This window comes from Rana temporaria, chromosome 6 (assembly GCF_905171775.1).
Source record: "Rana temporaria chromosome 6, aRanTem1.1, whole genome shotgun sequence".
NCBI lineage: Eukaryota > Metazoa > Chordata > Amphibia > Anura > Ranidae > Rana > Rana temporaria.
Window position 1 is genome coordinate 29646756 of NC_053494.1, and position 18742 is coordinate 29665497.

At 45.7% G+C, this 18742-nt stretch overlaps 1 protein-coding gene across 1 annotated transcript in view; it reads right to left on the reverse strand.

Annotated features, from left to right (window-relative positions):
* LOC120943324 overlaps window positions 1-18742 on the reverse strand; it is a 128033-nt gene that overhangs the window by 39845 nt on the left and 69446 nt on the right. Inside the window, exons 21-24 of the mRNA XM_040356558.1 lie at window positions 15557-15619; window positions 10299-10352; window positions 7745-7914; window positions 5417-5612 (exon numbers count right to left, since the gene is read on the reverse strand). Of these exons, the coding sequence (XP_040212492.1) occupies window positions 5417-5612; window positions 7745-7914; window positions 10299-10352; window positions 15557-15619 (483 nt within the window). The remainder of the gene's footprint in view (window positions 1-5416; window positions 5613-7744; window positions 7915-10298; window positions 10353-15556; window positions 15620-18742) is intronic.

Here is an 18742-nt window from a genome sequence, read left to right on the forward strand (position 1 = left end):
AGGAGCGGGAGAATCAGATGTGTGGCAGCACAGGGAGGGTGATCGGTGTGGTGGGATGGAAGGACAATTACAGAACGATGCACTATGTCTCTCCCTCCAGCAGCTGAAAGGCAGTTTCTCCCCCTCACCCACCAGCTTTTAGCTGCTGGAGGGAGAGACAGTACATCGTTCTGTAATTTTCCTTCTGTCTCGTCACACCGATCACCCTCCCTGTGCTGCCACACATCTGATTCTCTCCCGTGTGCCTGCCCCCCCCCCCCCCCACAGCGCTGTCAACTTTCCTCTCTGGCTGCTGCAGGAACACAGATGGATGGAGAGTGAAAGAAGGAGCCTGTAAAGAGGTAATTTACAGGTCCCTTCCTTTTCTGAATTGGACAGTTACTGATCGGTACGAATCGCTCCTGTGTCCATTGATAACTGAGCATAGTAAACTTTGCCTTGCTTCAGTTTATGATTGAACAGGAGCCTCTATCTCCTATTCATTTATCTTCAGTGCAGCTGAGGCTACAGAGAAAGGAATTGAAGAATCTGTGTCTTCAATTCCTTTCCCTGTTTAAAGCTGGGATATCAGGGGTCCCTTAACATTTCATCCATGCCCCCCTCCACAACGTATAAAAAAATTATTTAAGAAAATGTAAAAAATAAATAGTAAATAGGGTTCTAACTAAGCGGAGGTGCGGTGGCGATATAGCTGCGCTATTTTGAGCGCCGCTATACCGTCTTATTTACCGCGATATTCATCCTCTAGCGATGCAGTTTTAACCCCCGCTAGTGGCAGAAAAAGGGTTAATACTGCTGGCAATGCGCCTCTGCAGAGGCGCATTGCCGGCGGTATTACCGCGGTCTCCCATTGATTTCAATGGGAAGGAGCGATATTGCAGCGGTAAATACGGTCAGCGGTAAACACAGGCGCTTCAGTATGAAAGCCTTCAGGCTTTTACACTGAAGACTGCAGGGCACGATTTTTTCAGACGGTATAACTGCGATATTTTTAGCGCTAAACCGCCTGAAAAACGCGTCAGTGTGAAAGGGGCCTAAAGATCAATATAGAGGAATCAGGACTTCCATTCTCCTGCCGGTGACCCCTCTAGTGATGTATCTTTGAACACATACAGTAAGTGAAAGTTATAATGACATTCTCATTTGGAAAAAAATAACGCTTAAAATGTAGGGGATGTGGTCAAACTCTTGAGAGAACATGGTGTAAGTAGTTGAGGGCTCGCAGTGTAGAATCTTCCATGTGAATTACTCACAGATGCCTCCTATGGAGGGTAAGCAGCAGGGCTCAAGTCCTGCGGGAACGCGTGGGAACAGAGTTCCTGCACTTTTTTCACAGCAGGAACTCCGTTCCCTTAGCAGGACTAGAGCACCTGAGAGCAGCCGAGCCGCCGGAGCCAATCCTTCACTAAGCGGCGATGCCAGCTCGAGTCACTGTCAGGGGCAAGCGAACCTTAGTAATGCTTTATGTTACTGGCCGCTTCCTGTATATGGATTCATCGGTGCGGAGGTCTGCCGCGAGTTATTGCAGGATTTAGAAAGAACTTGCTTCTTTCTAAATCCCGCGATAACTCGGGGCAGACCTCCGCAATGTCTCCTGGGAACAATGACAAAAGCTCCCAGGAGACATTGTGGCATCGAGGAAGTGACGGAATACCCGCACACTACCCGATGAATCCATATACAGGAAGCGGCCAGTAACAAAGGATTACTAAGGTACAGTGGATCGAAAAAAAAAAAAAAACATGCGGTTTAGTAATTATACATATGAGCGTATCATTTTTTATTTTTTTTGGTGGGGGAGTGGATCTTGGGTGGGAGTTCCCACACTTTTTTCCCGAGGACTTGACCCCTGGTAAGCAGCATCACTACTAGGACGATCTTACATAAATGGTCAGGTTAATGGAAAGGTTCTCTGAAACCTCTATTCTTCAATGCACCCAACCATGACCTTTATTGCCTGCCAAACATAATGGCTGGACAGGAAGACAGCAATGCTATAGATGTCAACTAGGATGACCTCTAAATGTGTGTATCTTCATTAGTAAGTACTGCAACAGCAACAGAAGGTATTTAAACATTCAGGGGCAGATCCACAAAGATCTGCCCCGGCGCAGCGTATCTGAGATACGCTACGGCGCTGTAACTTACTTGTGTTTGGTTTGAATCCAGAAAGAATTCACTCCGTAAGTTACGGCGGCGTAGTCTATCTTTCGCGGCGTAATGGCGCGCAATTCAAATGCGGCGAGTAGGGGGCGTGTTTCATTTAAATGAAATGAACTGCGCATGCGCCGTCCCTAAATTTCCCGCCGTGCATTGCGCTAAATGACGTCGCAAGGACGTCATTGTTTTGACGTGGACGTAAATTACGTCCAGCCCAATTCACGGACGACTTACGCAAACAAAATAAAAAAAATTTAAAATTATACGCGGGAACGACGGCGATACTTAACATTGCGTACGCCACCAGATAGCAGCTTTACCTATACGCCGAAAAAAGCCGACTAGAGACGACGTAAAAGAATGCGACAGCCGCTCGTACGTTCGTGGATCGTCGGAAATAGCTAATTTGCATACTCGACGCGGAAAACGACGGGAACTCCACTCAGCGGACGCCGAAGTATTGCATCTGCGATCCGAAGGCGTACGAAGCCGTACGCCTGTCGGATCGAACCCAGATGCCGTCGTATCTTGGTTTGAGGATTCAAACTAAAGATACGACGCGGGAAATTTGAAAGTACGCCGGCGTATCAGTAGATACGCCGGCGTACTTGCTCTGTGGATCTGCCCCTCAATCTTTAGGTATGCATCTGCTTTGCTTACTTCCTCTTCAATGGAGTCTACTAAAGCCAAGGCCAAAGGCTACCTTAATAGATGTTTGCCATTATTCATGGGTTTATGTAAGAGGGGGGGGGTGCTAATAATACTGGGGGCAATGTTTTGTATTTAGCTACAATTTTTAAATAGAAAGTACTGCTATTTACAAAAAAACTAAAAAAGGTGATAAAAATGTAATACGATTCTAAAATGTAACATGTATAACAGGGGTAGGCAACCTGGGGCCCTCCAGTTGTTGCAGAACTACAAGTCCCATCATTCCTCTGGGAGTAGTTGCAACTGCCAGCCTTGCAATGTCTCATGGGAAATGTAGTTCCACAACAGCTAGAGGGCCCCCGGGTTGCCTACCCCTGATGTACAAGGTCCCTGACTTGCATTCTGTTTACCACTAGAAAAACTGCACATAGCAGCCAGAGCTGTACTAAAAATACAATGCTAGGGATACCAGAATGATTTACCACTCACTGCACACGGATATGCCTATGGGGATCAGGTCATTTACAACCTGGTAGAGATTTGTGAATATCATCCGTAAACTAATTCACAGTTAAAGTAGAACTATAGGCAAAAAAGAAAAAAATAATGTTTTTGTACTCACCGTAAAATCCTTTTCTCTGTCGTCCATGGATGGACACAGCCTTCACAAATCTTGACATATGGGTTATGTTCCTCTCCTGATAGATGGAACATAACCCTACAGTCGAGATTATAAGGAAGCTGTGTCCGTCCATGGACGAAAGAGAAAATAGGATTTTGTACCGTAAAATCCCTTTCTCTGAAGTCCATGGACAGACACAGTTTCCTTATAATCTTGACTGTAGGGATATGTTCCGTTTATCAGGAGGGCAACATAACCCATGTCAAGACTTGTGAAGGCTGTGTCCGTCCATGGACAAAAAGAGAAAATTCATTTTGAACAGTTCTCCCTTTTGTTCCCTGGTGATCTGTTTTTTATTTTTTTGCTCTCCTTTTTTCTTTTCCTTCTATTTCTTTCCCTCCTTGACTTGATTTATCCATTTACAGTTATGTCTTCTGCGCTTAGACACTGCCCTGACGGGTCAGTATTTGGCGCATTATAAATTTATTAAATCAATCAATCAATCAACAGAGCAAGGAAGAGTTATAACCTCAGGTCAGATTTTATTTTTTGCCATCTGTGTCCCATTGCTGACATTTCCCTTCACTTCCTGTCTCATAGCAAAACAGGAAGTGAGAGGAAATCCATGCAAATTATGGCAAATCCTTGGGGACTCCCAGGTCACCAGAACTAATGTCCTCATTAGAAGACTTCCCCTCTATTGCTTTTCTGGGGACAACCCAAAATTTGGGATTTTCTTTTACTTTCACTTTCAATGATAATGGTAAACAGGACATATAGAGAGGGAGAATCTCCATAACGGTCCACAGACAGCAATAAAAACTGACACGTGTTCTAATCCTCTCCACCAGTGGCGGCTGGTGCTCAAAATTTTTGAGGGGGCGCAAACCAAACAAAAAAAATAAATAAAAAAATTGCAGCCTCACTGTGCCCATCAAATGCAGCCACTGTGCCATCAATTGTCACCACTGTGCCATGCCATCAAACGCAGCCACTGTGCCATCAATTGTCACCACTGTGCCATGCCATCAAACGCAGCCACTATGCCATCAATTATCACCACTGTGCCATGCCATCAAATGCAGTCACTATGCCATCAATTCGCACCACTGTGCCATGCCATCAAACACAGTCACTGTGTCATGCAATCAAACGCAGCCACTGTGCCATGCCATCAAACGCAGCCACTGTGCCATGCCATCAAACGCAGCCACTGTGCCATCAATTGTCACCACTGTGCCATGCCATAAAACGCAGCCACTATGCTCCTCAATTGTCGCCACTGTGCCAATTATCGCCACTGTGACAATTGTCACCACTGTGCCCATTGTTGTCACTGTGCCCTTTAATTGTTGCACGTCCCTCGATGTCTTCTCCTGCCTTGGTGACGCTTCAGCCAATCAGGTTACCGATAACCAGAATCGGGGGAACCTGATTGGCTGAGACGGGCGTCAGTCTTATCCAAGGAACGCACCTCCCGTACGTCCCGAGGATAAGACATCCTGGAGCCGAGGGCTGTACTCGGAAAGCCCATTAGAGCCACTGGCTCCGATAGGCACTTCCGCACAGCCAACCAGCTGCCGTTATTCAAGTTCCGGCCATCTCTGAATAGACCAGCGGCAGCTGGCAACAATAACATACATTCATGCAATGCATGAATGTATGTTATTAGACTCAGTGGCAGGCAAAAGCCAGAGGGGGCGGCGCTCCAGCGCCCTCTATGGACGAACCGCCACTGCTCTCCACTCTATCGAAAACTAAAAAAAAAGTTTTGCCTTTAGTTATACTTTAAAGTTTCAAGGTAAATAGACAAAATTATCCTTGGTTCTCATTGATAATGAGCTTTCAGATAACAGGAAAGGAGCGTGAATATCACAGTCCTGGTAGAAACAAAAACAAGTTTCATTTTTTATCCAGTGATTTCTTTAAGACAAATAATGGAAAGAAGCACACACGCATGTTAAAGTCAAAATGCCAACATACCATACATCCCATTGTGCACAACACTGGCGCCATACTGGGCTCTCCACAGGAATTGGTCCTTATCCTTACACACACGTGGATCTTCGGGACCCAGAAGCTCCAGGAGTTTGAGAACTGCATTGATTCTCTGCAGGCAGAGGACCAGGCAGGGGGCCGAGGTCAGGTAGTCACAGTGCGCCTGGCATGAAGCTTCATCCTACAAGGAGAGTACAAGACAATAACAGAAAATCTACATTATTGTGTTAGGTGTGAAAAAAAAACAAAAACATATCATCAATAATAATATTGCACTCAGTTGGGGATATTTGCTTCATAATGACAGTTTCTTGGATGTTCAGTAAAGGTTTATAGTTTAACGAGCAGGGCCCTCTGACTCCTCCTATATTCAATTGTATTGTAACTGTACTGTCGTGCATGCTATAAAGCACTGCACAAACTGTTGGTGCTATAAAAATTCTGTATTATAATAATAGTGTAAAGAATGAAAACGTAAAAAAAAAATAAAAAAAACCACACCAAGATCGGTGCGATTAGATACTTTCACAATTTAAAAATGCCACTGTTTACATCCAGGGAAACCAGAAGTGACAAAATAGTCATCACCTCCTATACCTACCCAGGGCTGTATCCTGGCCTAGGCCAACAAGGCCTAGGCCTGGGGCAGCACGGAAAGAGTCCCCGCCGGCTTGCGCCATTAGTGTAGCACTGTTAGTGTAGCACCAGTCTTATGGGGTGGACTGGGCAGAGAGGCAAGCATACCGCAACTGTAGGGGGGGGCGGAGCTTCTAATTTTGACTGTCCTATCATCCTGGACCACAAACCTTCCTCACTGTGCTACATATTTTCTGCTGTACCATTGGCATGGTTATATCTTTTTAGTCCTCTCCATAAAATTATCAGAATTTTGTGCTTAAAGTAGAACTATAGGAACACTTTTTTTTTTCATTTTGGATAGAGTAAGGGTAAGGGAAGGGCAGGTCTTTAACAGCAAGGGGTGTGGCCTTGGCAGGAAGGGGTGGGTCATATTTAAATTAGGGGTGCACAGGTTTCGTCAGGCCTAGGGCAGCACAAAACCTAAATACATCACTGCCTATACCAAAGAGCTGATCAGGGACCTTCCAGTGCTCGTTCAGCTCTATGGTAAGCCAGCTTCATTCCAGGTGAATGAAGCTGTTGGGACGGTAGAGCCTGGAGAGGCATCAGTAGCTTTCGGGACCCCTTCAGCTGCCTTTAAAAGCAATCCAGTGGCTAATTAGTCACTAGGATGGCTTCTACAATCGCCTCCTGAAAAAACAATTCCGGGAGGATGCCTGTAGCTGCAGGCATCATCCCAGTATACCACTAAAAACTACCGACATACATGTACATTAGGCAGTCTTCAAGTGGTTAAGCCACGTAAACGTCTAGAGAAGGAGTCTCCAATCTTTCTAAACAAAGGACCAGTTTACTGCCCTTCAGACTTAGGGGGGCTGGACTGTGGTAAGTAGTATTAGAAAATGCCCTGGCATTAGTGGGAGTAGACAAAGTCTTCGGCTTGGTGGTCAGTGGGAGTAAATAAATTACATAGCACCCAGTGTCCCATCATTGGTATTGGTGGGAGGAACAGAGCCTGACATTGGTATTGTGGGAAGAATAGTGCCCCATTCTTCGAAGTGGGAGGAATAGTGCCCCATTGTTGGTGCCAGTGGGAGGAAGAGTGCTCTATTGTTTAGATAGATGGACGAAATTATGCCCCACTGTTGGTATTAGTCAAATTAATAATGTTCGTGTCGATATAAGAAATAGTGCCTCGTCATTGGTGTCAGTGAGATGGGCAGTGCCCCACTCTTGGTGTCATTGGAAGGAATGGTGCCTCGTCATTGGTGTCAGTGGGAGGGGCAGTGCCCCACTCTTGGTGTCATTGGAAGAAATGGTGCCTCATCACGGTCAATGGGAGAAATGGCATCCCAAGGGCCGAATAAAGGCAAGAAGAGAGCCAAAGTTTGGAGGCCACTGTTCTAGAGCTACCCACAAAGGGTGTAATTAATCTAAGAATCAGTAAGATTTATAGCCCATGGCAACCAATCAGAGATCAATTTTCAGTAGCACATCAGGGGGCTTAGGCAACCAACACACTTATAAACAAGAGCAATGTGAAAATGATGTGCTAATTTGTGTCCATGCAAACCCAACTTGATTATTTATGTGTTATATTAACAATTTTTGCTAACAGATTATAATTTTTGTGCGTGTGCAACAATGAAGCCTTGCAGAGGAAAAGACACATTTCTCAGTCATGCTACACTTGTAAGATTAATAACCTGATATGCATTTGTCCGATTCCCATACCTGTTTGGCTTCTTCAGGAATGATGTGCAATGACTCTTCTCTGGCCAGTTTAACCAGCTTTAACCCAACCGGGACAAACTTCTGCGTGTTGACTTTACGTAGTATTTTCCCCAAGTTGCTGCTCCAGGAGCCAGGCTTCAGAATGAGGACTGTATAGAGTAAAGGAGGACCTAAGGGAAACCATGTAAAATGGTTATATGTACTTTATACTTAAAAAGCACATGGAAGCTTACTTAAAAAGGAGAAGTATAACCAAAAGCTTTTTTGGCTAGGCTTCTCCTATGGATCACAGTTCGTTCTGTACTTCTGTGACCCATTTTCCTCCATTGGCTGATGTCACAGAGCCAGTACAGAACCCTGAATCGGCACCAGGCTCAGCCTCTCAGTGATCTGTCGAGAACTTGAACCAGCCCCTCCTGCTCCCTCTACAGCCCAGTGCTCCAGTGACCGTCAAGGCTCTCTGCTCAGAGCGGAGGGGGAGAACTGAGCGATCAGCAGTGTTCGATCGCTCAGTTCCCACTACAAAGCCAGCAGGAGACAGATGCTGCATTAGATCGATGCTGCATCTACCTAGGTGAGTAGAATGTTCGTTGAAAAAAAAACTCTTCTTTTAAGATGAAATTTCATTTCTGTTGAGTACCAAGAATCCCTCCTTGTAGCTATACCTTATAAGGATTTTAGCAATGTGGGGGGTGCATAATAAACCAATTGACCTGAACCCAGTGATGTATTATGGCCTAGGCCGACAAGGCCCAGGCCTAGGGCGGCATTTTGCGGGGGGCGGCAAAATCCCATCCCACCCTGCCCCCCTGTCCTCATCCCACCCTGCCCCCCTGTCCTCATCCTACCCTGCCCCCCTGTCCTCATCCCATGAAAATGACAGGGCGGGTCTTAAAAAGGAAGGGGTGCATCATATATAAAGTAGGTGGTGCGCGAGTTTCACTAGGCCTAGGGCGGCACAAAACCTAAATACACCCCTGCCTGAACCTGTGAAATTTATTTAAAGCGGTGGTTCCCCCTTAAAAACAACTTTTTTTTATTCCACTGCCCCCCCACATTCCATAACGATGAAGGCTCTTATTATTTTTTTCCTGCTGTACATACCTTAGTACAGCATATTCACCCGTGCATCCGGGTTGCGAGTCCCGCGGGAGTGGGCGTTCCTCACATGCTGTTGATTGACGTTTTGCCCAAAAACGAGCTCCCCCCTGTCGCGTAAGCCGCGTCACGGTTGGCGAAAGGAGCCGAACGGCGAGTCGGCGCTATACTGCGCATGCGCATCGCCGTTCGGCTCCTTTCGCCAATCGTGACGCGGCTTACGCGACGGGGGGAGAGCTCGTTTTTGGGCAAAACGTCAATCAACAGCATGTGAGGAACGCCCACTCCCGCGGGACTCGCAACCCGGATGCACGGGTGAATATGCTGTACTAAGGTATGTACAGCAGGAAAAAAATAATAAGAGCCTTAATCGTGATGGAATGTGGGGGGGCAGTGGAATAAGAAAAAGTCGTTTTTAAGGGGGAACCACCGCTTTAAGTCTTACAATGTCCTTCCTTAAATTAACTGCTGAAAATAGGCTGCCTTTATTATCACAGGCAGAGCAATTTCAGTATTATAATATTCAAATGCAATGTCAGCATCCCTTAAAGGGGTTGTAAAAGGTAAAAAAAAAAATCTTAAATAGCTTCCTTTACCTTAGTGCAGTCCTCCTTCACTTACCTCATCCTTCCATTTTGCTTTTAAATGTCCTTATTTCTTCTGAGAAATCCTGACTTCCTGTTCTTATATCTGTAACTCCACACCGTAATGCGATGCTTTCTTGGACTACAGGAGAGTCAGTATGCTCTCTACGTTGCAGATAGAGAAAGGAGCTGTGTGTTAGTGGGTGTCCTGACTCTCCTGTAGTCCAAGGGAGGGGGCGAGCACGACACTCCACACCAGGGAGAAAGCCTTGCATTACTGTGTGGAGTTACAGACAGAAGAACAGGAAGTGAGGATTTCTCAGAAGAAATAAGGACATGTAAAAGCAAAAGTGAAGGATGAGGTAAGTGAAGGAGGACTGCACTAAGGTAAAGGAAGCTTTTTAGGAAAAAATTATTGTACCGTTACAACCCCTTTAAGGTGTACAAGAGTCGAAGTAAGTGTGTAAAAAAAAAAAAAAAAACCCTCCTGTTGTTGGGTAAGCCTGTAATCTCGAGCTTTCTGCATACTTTAGTGAAAAACATGGAACAAATCAAAGAAATAGAAAATTCTGGAACTATTCTGTGAACAAAAAGTATACAAACTGCACCCAGGCTGCCATTTTGCAACATTTTTCAATGTCTGTGCAGCTCCTGCAGCCCAATACTGTCAATGGGCTGCCTGCATGCAACACCATACGGCTCAAGCCGCACAAACATGAGGCCCTTTAATGGACTATGGGGGCTGTTGAATGAGGTATAAAGATAAAAAAAATACATCAAATAAATAATATTATTTGATTACATTTATATGTTAAGTTTATTGCACTTGATGAGTATTTGTAGCACAAATAATAAAAGATATCAGACTTTACCTGACAGCATGTAAGTAAATATGGACTCGGTCTGTCCTCTCCAATCCTCTGCACCTGTCAGAAGAACAACAGATGCCGTTTCTGCAGTACAAGCATTTCATATATCATTCATACTCGGATGTCTCGTTCTGGAGTGTATGAAAACTCATTCCAAATGCATGGAAACAAGACAGAGAAGATTGCTTAGTGCGCTGGTTTCCCAAGGTTAATATCACTATTGTAACAGAATCTAAAGGACGAAATATAAAATGTATCAGATCGCCAGAGAACAAATATGATCAGTGTAGTAGCCTCGTGGAGGAAAACAGAGACAATGTGTAATCATATAAAATGTAAAGAATCATGCACAATATAGTGTCATAATCATGCAAGAGAATGGAGGCCTAGTTTTAATTTACTTAAGAAGTAAACTTTCACATGTCTTAGTGAGTCAAGTGAAACAAAAGTAAACAATAAGGCCCAGATTCACAAAGCACTTACGCCGACGTATAACAAGTTACGCCGACGTAAGTGCAAATGTGCGCCGTCGTATCTGTGCGCCAGACCCACAAACAGATATGCGCCTAAAACCAGGCTACACCCCGCCGGCGTATCTTGCTTACGCCGGCGTAGGGTGGGCGTACGTTTAGGCTGGGAGCATGGTGCCGCTCCCATTGATTAGCCATCCAAACATGTAAATGAGGGAAATACGGCAATTCACGAACCTGCGTGCGCCCGACGCAGGCTACGCGAGGTGCGCATAAGTTGTACGTCCGGCGTAAAGTTATTCCCCATAAAGGAGGTGCAACCTAGCAGCAGACATGCAAAGGTCTGCACCAGGGAACATAAGCCGGCGTATTTTTCGTTGCACGTGTGTCTGGCTGGGCGTAGGTTACGTTCACGCCGTACGCAGTGATCCGGCGTAGTTTAGGCAGTTGTTCCGACGTGGTTGTGAGCAGGCGCAGGGGTATGCGTCCACGTCACGGCGCATGCGCAGTTCGTGATACTTATCTGTCTGGCGCTCGGCCCATCATTTGCATGGGGTCACGCCTCATTTGCATGGGTCACGCCCACTTCCACCTACGCCGACCTGCGCCCTCTAAACCTACGCCACGCTGACGCAGCGTTGGGAGCAATAGCTTGCTGAATGCATTGCTTGCCTATCTACGCTGCGTTGGCATAGCGTACATTGGTTACTCTACGGCGGCGTAATGTGCGCCTGCTCTCTGTGAATCTGGGCCTAAGGATTTTTGTGTTGATAATTTTTCTAGGAGTCCTTCGAGGGCCGAGAAATTGAAAACCTTTGGGTTATCCTGCCCCCTACAGGAGGATTTTACATTTGCAAACAAAAAAAACAGTAGGTCATCCCAAGAACACCCCACCTACTACCAGTATTACCTCAGAGTATGGGATCAAAAGGACAGGGGAATGGGATCTGTGTCCTTTAATAGACACCAAAAATATGAATTTACATTGAGAACAAAAATCTTATTTTCTTGATCATCCATTGAAAGAAAGTTTTGTCACAGATGACGTCTTCCTGGTGCCCCAGCGGCGTAGGGAGGAGCGGCGTGCTGACGTCACCGCGAATTGTGCTAGTCCAGGAAGCAACAGGCAGCGATCGAGAGCAGGCTGGCTCGTTTACATTCTGAAGACGATAATATATTCACAACTAATTGTAAGTGCAATATTGTTTTTAATAATTAAATAATTTTTAAATGAATTACCCTATGGAAGCCTTTTTTGCGGCCATGAAAAGTCTGAGAACACCTATGGAAGCCCTTTTTCATCCCACATGGGGAGTAACTGCATACCACCAATAAAGAGGACATTTTGTTCAGAACACCTGGGGATATTTTTCTACTTAAGCACAGAGACCCGAGACTGTGGAATAAGTCTAAAGGCGCATACGATCTCCCTAAATAAGAGATCTAGCTATTGGGTAAGCGGCAGTATTTTCATTGGTTCTCCTATCAACTCTTCTCACACCTTCTTGGGTGATATGGTTTTGTGTCACTGCAGAGCATTGGGCTTAGGAGTCCTCATTTCTGAACTGTTGTTTTTGAACTTTATCTGGTCTGGAACCCTCTTTTCAGGCATAAAATAGAGTGATTGGGACCAGTGGTGGAGTGCCGCCCCCTCTGGCTCTCGCACCGCCACTGATTTCAATAAAATAGATTCAACGATTGCATGAATCTATGTTATTGTTGCCGCAGCTGCCGATTATTCAGATGGCCGGATGGTGAGCGCCGGCCACCTGAATAACGGCAGCTGGTTGGCTGTGTGGAAGTGCCTATCAGAGCCAGCGGCTCTGATAGGCTTTCCGAGTACAGCCCTCAGGCTGTAGTCGGCTTCCGGAAACTTATCTAAGGGACGTACGGGGGTGCATTCTTTAGATAAGACTGACAGGCGTCTCAGCCAATCAGGTTCACCGGTTCTGGTTACCGCTAACCTGATTGGCTGAAGCGTCATCAAGGGCGGGAGAAGATATCGAGGGATGTGGAAGGAGGATGGCTGACCCCCAGAAAGGTAAGTGCCGGGCGGGGGGAGAGGCATTTTACAGGGCACAGCGGCGACAATGGGCACAGTGGCATCAATGGGCACCGTGGCATTAATAGGCACAGTGGCATCAATTGGCACAGTGGCTGCATTTGATGGCATGGCACAGTGGCTGTGTTTGATGGCATGGCACAGTGGTGACAATTGATGGCACAGTGGCTGCGTTTAATGGCATGGCACAGTGGTGACAATTGATGGCACAATGGCTGTGTTTTATGGCATGGCACAGTGGTGACAATTGATGGCACAGTGGCTGCGTTTGATGGCATGGCACAGTGGTGACAATTGATGGCACAGTGGCTGTGTTTGATGGCATGGCACAGTGACTGCGTTTGATGGCATGGCACAGTGGTGACAATTGATGGCACAGTGGCTATGTTTGATGGCATGGCACAGTGGTGACAATTGATGGCACAGTGGCTGCGTTTGATGGCATGGCACAGTGGCTGCGTTTGATGGCATGGCACAGTGGCTGCATTTGATGGCATGGCACAGTGGTGACAATTGATGGGCCCAGTGGCTGCATTTGATGGGCACAGTGAGGCTGCAATTGTTTTTTTGTTTGCGCCCCCCAAAAATTTTGAGCACCATCCGCCACTGATTGGGACACTTAGATGGTTCATACAGCATTTATACAAAGAATTTGTTCTGTTTTCTCTTTTGAGGGTTTTTTTATTCACAAATTTTTTATGTTCACTAATGTTTCACGACTGCTTATGGTGTAGTATCAGATGCATAGAGGACTCACATCTTCCCTGCTTCTGATATTTTCTTATGTGTTATTTGAATTTGACACATCACTTGATTCAGCGCAGATTATTTACTATATTCCATTTGATTGTGTGTGTCTTACATGAAGTTCATTTATATTTTTATACTTTAATATTTAACATCATTCACTGAATAACCTTTTGGGATAGCGCAGTATTTAATTTTTGACATATAATTATACACAATGACCCTGTATTGACAAGATCACTTTAAGGAGAAAGGAGAAACTGTGTAGTAGTAGTAGAATTTCTCTGAAGAATGGAGGATCTGTGTAGCAACACAATCATGGAGGATATTGGAAACACTGTGTAGTACCATAATCATTATGGAGACTAAATAAACTGTAAAAATTAGGGTTGCACCGTACTGATAGTATCGGTATCGGTATCTGTGCCAATACTGAGCATTTGCGCAAGAAAATGTACTTGTGCAAATGCTCCGATGCTTAATCCAATACCTCCCTCTCCTGTTGTTCTGGGCTAGCATCTTCAGCATAGCTGGGGGGGGGGGGGTGGTAGGGGCGGGCAGCCTCACAGATGATTGGTGTGGCAGTGGAGGCAGTTCTAGGCACCAATCTCCCTGTACAGCTTTCAATAAAGCAGCTGACAGCTGCTTCTCCTCCTCTCCCTCATGTGGCTATCTGCTTCTTTATTGAAAGCTATACAGGGAGATTGGTGCTTATAGCTGCCCCCACTGTCACACTGCTCAGCCCCAACTGTCCCCCGTGTCCCCCTCCAGCTCCCGGTGTCCCCAGGGTCCTCCTCTGGCTTCCTGGGTCCTCTGTGTGCCCCTGCCAGCTCCTCGGGTCCTCAGAGTGCTCCTCCGGCTCTCAGAGGCCTCCTCTGGTCCCCCCCTGTCCCGGATCTGTCAGGATAGAGAGCGGAGGAAGGAGACAGTAAATATGTAATTCATTGGCTCCTTCCTTTTCTGAATAAACAGAGTCAGTGATCACTAACTGTCCATTCATAACTGAGCATCGTAAACTGTGTTTACAATGCTCCAGTTTATAAATGGAAAGGAGCCTCTGTCTAGAGTCCATTCATCTTCAGTGCAGCTGAGGCTGCAGTGAAAGGGACTGGAGAATCTCTGTCCTCGGTCCCTTTTCCTTTCTCAAAAGGGAGATGTCAGGGGTCTGACCCCTGATACATCACCAAAGCCCCCCAACAGGACTGATAAAAAATAAAAAAAATAAAAGGAAAAGAATTGTAATAAATGAATACCGTATTTATCGGCGTATACCGCGCAATTTTTTGCCCTGAAAATCAGGGTAAAATCGTGGGTGCGCGATATACGCCGATACCCGCGCTTAGTTTGAATGCCTGCGCCGACATATACTGAGCGCAGTACACTCGGGTACATTCGGCCAGGCTCGGCTTCGCTCGTAGTCACGCTCTGTGACGTTTATGCGTGAAGCCGAACGTGGCCGAATATACCCGAGTGTACTGCGCTCGGTATATGTCGGCGGAAGCTTCAAACTGAGCGCGGGAAGCGGGGATTCGACACGGAGACAGAGTGGAAGAAGCCGGGAGGACACCACCAAGGCCGCAGACGGACGCCGGACCGGACGAGGCTGCCGATGGACGCCGGGCAAGACACCAAAACTGTAAGTAGTCAAATGTAATAAAAGTTTTTTTTACAGGATTTTAGGGTCAACATTAGGGGTGCGCGCTATACGCCGGAGCGTGCAATACCCCGATAAATACGGTATTTAAAAGGTTAAAATTGTAAAACGAAAATTTTTTTAATTACAATAAATACACCGAAACAGTCAACCCCCCCCCCCAAAAAAAAAATGACATTAAAAAAGTATTGGTAATCGGTATCGGTGAGTACTTGAAAAAAAGTATCTGTACTTGTACCGCAGTCTTAAAAAAGTGGTATTGGTGCATCCCTAGTAAAAAACCTTTCAGTTCAGTACAATATTCATACGGTAAGATCTCTGGACTTACCTCTTGCCTTGTTGAATATTCCAGGCGGCACGGTGTATTTCAGAAGCGGGCGACTTTGGGCATCTGAGGAATAATTTATTACCTATAAGTTGATGGCAGCTACAGAAACATTTATAGGAAGAGTCACAGCTCAGAAGAAACAAGGAGGATCGCTAATAGACATCAATGTTCTTTTTGATCGTCATCTCGTAGGTCTTTTGTGGTAAAGAGTCTACTGAAACAACATTAGATGGAAGATCGTACCTCTAATGCACTATTGCAATAACATACATCTCCGTTTTGAGCATACAAAGAACAAAAACCAGCAGGCGCTTACTTGAATAAGTCATTCAGTCCCAGAGGGGCCCCCGTACAATTATCCATCATGTTACAGTATTTTAGAACTTAACGTGCATTGCCTTAAAGCGGTAATTAACCCAAATGCAATCATTTATTATACTGCAACTTACAAATCCTTAGATGTGATGGCTGCAATCGTTTTCTTTTATAGGCGTTCTATCCTTTATCTTCACTTGCTGATCTGGCCAGTAAGTCTGTTTTTTAACAGAACAAACTGTCCTCCAGATGTAGCAGTTAGAGGGTTGAGACAAAGGGCCAGATTCACAAAAGAGATACGACGGCGTATCTCCTGATACTCCGTCGTATCCCTGTTTCTATCTATGCAACTGATTCATAGAATCAGTTACGCATAGATATCCCTAAGAGCCGACAGGTGTAATAGTTTTACACTGTCGGATCTTAGGATGCAGCACCGCGGCCGCCGCTGGGGGGATTTCGCGTCGTAAACCAACGTCGGGTATGCAAATTAGCAGTTACGGCGATCCACGAAATTTTTTCCGGTCGTTACGTCGCCGCAAGTGTTAGTTTGCCGTCGCAAAGATAGGGTACCTTTTACAAAGTGTAAACTTAGTACACCATGTAAAAGTATACCCGTCTTTCCCCCCTAGCTTTCGATTTTTTTTTACATTTTTTATTTTTCCCGGCGCAAGTTTTTTTTACCCGTCGCGATTCACAAAACGTCGGCGCGTCGTAACTTCGCGCAAGGCAGGTCTGGAAATTTGCGACGGGAGCATGCGCAGTACGTCCGGCGCGGGAGCGAGCCTAATTTAAATGGGACTCGCCCCATTCGATTGGGCCCGCCTTGCGCCGGACGGATTTAGGATACACCGCCGCAAATTTCCAGGTAAGTGCTTTGTGGATCGGGCACTTAGCCAGAAAATTTGCGGCAGTGTAACCTAAATCGGTTACGATACGCTGCGCCGCCTGGCTGTGAATCTGGCCCAAACTATTTATTGCTGACAGGGGTGCTTACAATGATTCATGTAAAACATTTATCCCGAAAAGGAAAAAAACTGTTAACTGTAACTGATTATAAAGTATTAGCTGGAGTTTGGCTTCAATTTGTTAGTGTATCTAATTCTGCTAGTACATCTAACACTCCACTACCCCCCACAGACAGACAATGTTGCTGTCCAACGTTGCCCCTGTGCTCCACCATCCAGAGTGGGGAAACTCTAATGCCGTGTACACACGATCGGTTAAACCAATGAGAACGGTCTGATAGACCGTTTTCATCGGTCAAAACCGATCGTGTGTGGGCGCCATCGGTTAAACAAAAGCCAACTTGTTTTAAAATTAACCGATGGATTCCTAACCGATAGGATAAAACCGATCGTTAGTAGGCACGACCATTGGTTAAAAATCCATGCATGCTCAGAATCAAGTCGACGCATGCTTGGAAGCATTGAACTTCGTTTTTTTCAGCACGTCGTAGTGTTTTACGTCACCGCGTTCTGACACGATCGTTTTTTTAACTGATGGTGTGTGGGCGCGATGGACCATCAGTCAGCTTCATCGGTTAACCAATGAAAGCGGTCCATCGGTCCGTTCTCATCGGATGGACAGATCGTGTGTACAGGAGGTGTGTTACTAGCCAGATTACCAGGTGAAAACAAAGAAAAAAAGCCTGAAAAGAAAACTGAAGCAGACATCACATCTAATGCCTAGTATACACGATCGGTTTTCCCGGCGGTAAAGTCCGCCGGGAAAACCGAGAACCTGCTCGGTAACTTTTCCCCCCTACACACGACTGGGTTTCCCGACAGGAAAACTGCCATGAGAGTTTTGCTCGGGAATCCCGGCCATGTGTATGCCCCATCGCAGTGTTTCCCATAAGAAAACTGCAGGCTTAAAAACCGCTGGGAATCCCGGCCGGAAAAAAGAGAGCTGGTTCTCTTTTTTTTCCCTACAGTTTTCCTGTCGGGAAAACTGCGATGGGGCATACACACGGACAGGATTCCCGGCCAAAAGCTCTCATGGCAGTTTTCCCGACAGGAAAACCGGTCGTGTGTATGAGGCATCAGAAATGGTAAACTGCAATATATTATATATCTTTAGTTTAGATTTAACCAGTTTCCAACCGCCCCATAGCACTTTTACTGCTACAGGGCGGCCGTGCTGTGCAGGATCACCTATACATGTATATATATGTGATCCTGCACTTCCATGTATTGGGTGCCAGTGGCCCGCTCCCACGGTGATTCTACACAGCAGGAGCCGATGGTTCAGTACACAGGCAAACGATGATCTGCCTAGGTAAACAAGGTGGATCGGCGTTCTGTCAGTAAGAAAATAATTAAACCTGTGTTCCTGCAAAGCAGGGACATGGATTTATGCCACTCGGACCTCTGCTCAGCAGTTCCGCCTCTCCTCTTTAGTGATTGGCTGCCTGCCTGTGTACGTATTGTGTAGATCCGGCCGAGCCGCCGAGTGATACGCTGCCAGTGCCTACTCTTCATCTAATCACAGGAAATCCTTACCCAACGTGAGTAGCATTTACAGTTGCAAGCAACAGAAGAAGAACCACAGGTAACAGCAGTTAGGAAGAGAATTTTGATTTATAGATTGCTGGAAAGTTGGACAGCTATTGCTGGAAAGATATGTCTGTGTATGTTATAAGAGATAATTCATCTTCTTCACTTTGTATAGGCTGTTTTCATCAAGCTCAAAATATGGCCACAAGAGATGTATTGTAATATAAAAAGATGTACATTGTTTAGGCTATATGTATATGGACTGGTAGTATGCCTGGCTTTAGTAACTTCAAATTGTGAAGCTGAATTATCTCTTATGTAACACATATATCCACTGGAAAGATGTATGTGTTATATAAGAGATAATTCAATG